The sequence below is a fragment of the Gastrolobium bilobum genome, unplaced genomic scaffold (genome assembly GCF_033153095.1).
Source record: "Gastrolobium bilobum isolate Gb01-03AN ecotype WA unplaced genomic scaffold, APGP_CSIRO_Gbil_v1 utg342044, whole genome shotgun sequence".
Taxonomy (NCBI): domain Eukaryota; kingdom Viridiplantae; phylum Streptophyta; class Magnoliopsida; order Fabales; family Fabaceae; genus Gastrolobium; species Gastrolobium bilobum.
This window is the reverse complement of record NW_026896321.1, coordinates 2155-6463: the sequence shown is the minus strand read 5'-3', so window position 1 is coordinate 6463 and position 4309 is coordinate 2155. Positions and strand designations below refer to the sequence as shown.

At 36.6% G+C, this 4309-nt stretch overlaps 1 protein-coding gene across 1 annotated transcript; it reads left to right on the top strand.

Moving 5' to 3' along the window:
- Window positions 1-1612: 1612 nt before the first annotated feature.
- Window positions 1613-3804, top strand: LOC133298956 (uncharacterized). The gene is made up of 4 exons (XM_061498342.1): window positions 1613-2485; window positions 2619-2822; window positions 3418-3532; window positions 3722-3804. The coding sequence occupies exons 1-4, from the start codon at window positions 1613-1615 to the stop codon at window positions 3802-3804; spliced, it is 1275 nt and encodes a 424-aa protein (XP_061354326.1).
- The last annotated feature ends 505 nt before the right edge of the window (window positions 3805-4309 follow it).

Below are 4309 nucleotides of genomic sequence, written 5' to 3'. Positions count from 1 at the left end.
TTCATGCTTATAATTATCATACATGGTTCGGCCTTCTAGGGATCATATACTTAGGATATCACTTTCATGCTTTTACATGTCATTCCTAACCAAGAAGGTTCATAGGCTTACCTTTGATGATGGTCAACGACTTAAGGAAACACTTCTTGACCTTTGACTACTTTGAATCTTCTTGAATGAACTTCCTTCCTCCTTGAACATACAAGGCTGCAAGCTTAAAGAGAGGAGAAGAGGGATTTTCTTGCTTAGAGATGAAGGGTTCTTTGGTGGAATTGTTAGGAAGAAGGACTAAGATCCAGGCTTGTATTTGATCTTGGAACAATTAGGTATTTCTCACTAACACACTCACCATTTCGAAGCATTCATGGACTTCACAAAATGAACTAAACTCTTTGTTCTTTCCTTTGGTAGTGCCGCGGCTATAGAGGGAAAAAGGAGAGACTAAAGCTTGTTCAAATAGGCAACCTAGAAGCCTTGCCATTACTTGATTGCTGGTAGGTTTCGATCACATTAAATGAGAGTAAGGTGGTGATTTGTTGTCATAGGTTAGATTGCTTAATTTAGGGACAAGAACATGATGTCAATTTCCTTGATTAAGGAAATTTAGTGATTGCTTGATTTAAGGAATTGATGATGTGTGACTAATCGTCATTAAAAGTTGCTCCCTTGATTTAAGAAACAGAATTATTTGATTGATTGACATATTGTCATCAATTTGCTTGATTTAGGGAAAGTGATTGACTACTAATCATCATAATCCTAACTTCCTTGTTTAAAGGAATTTGATTGGCTTGACTTAAGGAAATTCGATTTGCATTTAATGGCTTGAAAATCAAATAAAATCAAATTCATTTCCTAAACCTAGGCCGCGGATTTTAAATGCTTGGAAGGAAAAGATTTCCTTTAATTTTGGACCATGATTTATTCCTTAAGATTATGGACCTTTAACCTATTAAGCTGACCTAATTTGTGCCTATTTTTCCATGATTTTATGACACTTTAAATTGACTTCTTAGAGCTTGTTTTCTCTAGTAAAACCGTGGGCTTCTTGCTTGTAGGGAAAGAATTCTAATTTAATTCCCAGTCATATAGTACTTCTTTAGGTTTATTATGTCATGGCTTTACTTTGGGCTTTAACTTGATTTGGGTTTCATTTACCTTATTGGACTTTACTTTATCATATAGAGCTTTCTTTGTATCACTTGGACTTGTCCACATTAAATGGAATTAAAACTTCCTTTGTTGGGTTATACTTTGATCCATGAATTCATTGGATCCCTAATGCTTATGTCTTTGGTCCATTGGACCCATACTTCTAATTTACTTAATCATAAACTATTTCATATGAAATGTCTCGTTTATTAATTATCATAATTCTTCATTAATCATGATACAATATTTAGGGTTGTTATACTTATCAGCCCCATATCATATCCTACCCTTATCAGCCTCATATCATATACTACCCACCAAAAAAGTTTTCTATATATATAAGGCAACCCTTGCATGTCAATGTAACCATTCAGCAAGAATCCAAAACCTTCCAAACCAGACCAAGAAAAAGAAAAAGAATCCAAAATCTTCTGAATCCAAAACCTTTCTTCTGATAGTGATGGAGTCAGAGGTCCCAAGACTCGTTTTCTATGTCCTCGCTGAAACCGTTTCCGCTATATACAAAACTCATCAACACTGGTCTCAGATTCTTGAATGGCTTGTGTCGTCTATCGCTTCAAACGACGACGACAAGTTTCGTGAAGTCGCGCTGTTGGTTTTGTGTTCGTTGCCAAACGATTGTTGTTTTCTTGTTTGCGATGCTCTCCGCGACCGCCGCCGCCTTTTTCATTCGTCGTTCTTGATTTCTCTGGCGTCGTCGAACCATAACGTTCAGGTTGCGTCTTTTGGTGCGGTTGTGAGTTTGGTTCGGTTGTTCTCTGATCCTTCACTGTTCCATGAGCTCTTACGCGCGATGATGGCTGGCGTGTTCACACTATTGCACGGTTTCGAAGGTACCTATTTTCGAATCGCGTTCGTTGAGTTGATAAATCTCGTGTCTCAAGAGCCTCTTCTGTTGAAGCCTTACGTGAGTGACATGGTTCTCGACGCGCTTCAGATTGCGGAGAGTGAGGGTTTGACCAAAGAAACGCATCGTTTGGCGTTTGAGTTGGTTATGGCCATGACTGAGGTAAAAGAGTACGGTGAACACGTGTGGCTGAACCTTCCTTCTCAAACTGTGGTTAGGTTGTTCCTCGTTTCTATGAAAATGCTTCTGTGTATTGAAGAGGATGGTGGTGTTGGTGACCATGACCATGACCATGACTTTGGAATAAAGTGTTTGAAACAACTTTGTGTTACACTTGGAGGGAGTAAAGTATTGGCAATTGCTTCAGAACTGTTGCCTCTTTACTTGGATTCCAATGAATGGAAGAAGCGCCATGCTGGAATTACACTGCTTACTGTGATCTCAAAAGAGTTCTCTGATGAAATGGTGACCTCATCATCTTAACAACTCTCTTTGCTTTGCTTTCATATATATTAATAACTTTTTGACTTAATTGCTGGTGAGGTTTACTACTTTCTCACACTGTCTAACCTTTGTTTATTAATTACATTTTTGGCAGGTATTGATGGAAAATTTTCTTGGGGAAGTGCTGACCAAAGTTTTGAATTCATTCCAAGACTCTCATGCTCAAGTTAGGTTGGCAGCTTTTAATTTTATGGAGACGCCTACAAACTTTGTCCATGTGGCGCAAACCCTTTATCATCCTAGGCTTCTGAATGCTTTTTCTATTGCACTTGACAATGATCAGGACTATAAAGTGAAGGTATTGTAGATATATAGATGTGAAATTGAATTTGAATTTACTTGCATCATTTTAAAGCTGATTATTATGATCTACAAACTTCCATAACCTATAGATAGTTGCTTCATTTCCCTGAAACATAAATACAGGAGAAACAACTCTAAAGTACATATAAACTCACTTTGCTAGTAGTCTAGGGGATTAATTCAGTTTTAGATTATTCACTTCATCCATTGCTTCATTTGAATGAATTTTGCTGCTAGTTTTTTGGTATGCCACTCATGACTATATAAACAAAGGTATAATCCCTGGTGTATAGTTAAAAGGTACCTCCTCTTATTATGATCAAGATACATACCTCCTCTCAATCTCATGTTGAAATTTTTTAGCAATTTATCTTTTGATAGTTTTTCTTTGAAATGAACACTTGGGGTGGGATCGTTGGCAATGCTTGGAAGCATGAACAGTGTCTAGATATTTTACTCATCCTTCCATTCTTTATATTTTCACTATCACCGAGCAAGTCATTATTGTTATTATCATCAGCATGTGTGTCTTCTTTATCTTATTTTTCAAACATGTATTATAAGTTGATAATCTTGTGTTTCTTTTATAGGAAAAATCTGCCTCAGCAATGCTATTCTTTCTAAGGAACACTCTTCCAGAGAGCTTAACTATGTTCAAGGACGTGGACACCGAAATGGGCAAATTGTTGTCATTGCTTCAGGTAAAAATTACAATCTTTTTTTATGCAGGAATTCAGTGTCTGTGGAAAAGTTCCCGGATAATATTTATTACTACCAATAAAGTAGGAATTATCTTTCTTACATTTTCCTTTAGAAATTTTCATCAAGGCTCATATTATTCTAGTTTCCACCATGGTGATATGCTTATTTGATGTTTTTCAGCCATCTGCTTGCAAAGAAGTGTTAAGCAAAGAAGAATTGCTTTGTCAACTTTCAACTTAGTTGCACAGCGGTGTCATGAAGTAGCTCACAAGTAGTCTTGGCGAGAGGATTTTGTTATCAGTAAATCACAATTATTTAGTTGTATTCACATGCCCTAGTTTGCATCATGGTACCATTTTCTTCTTTTTTGTCACCTTTTCCTACACCTCTTAACGTGCACATCTAGACAGACCAGAGGGAAATCATCTGTGTTTGCCCTCAGCAGTTTTTTAATTAAATATCTTTAACATCTCAAAAAAAAAAAAAAAAACATTGAGGACAATGAAAAACACTGTGCTGGAATCTCCATTAACTCTGGTCCACGACACGATCAACTGATTGAGCTTTTTTTTTTCTTTTTTTCGCCTCATGAGGTATATCATAAACTGAGTCCTAGTCCCACTTACCGAAACTGCGACTTATATCACACGTTTTAATTGCTATTGGAAAAGCAGCACCCCTCATTATGTAATATATACACAATTATACATTATATATTGCTTCCACGTCCCACGAGATAATAACTATTTAAATGTCATGGTCTAAGTATCTACATAGCAG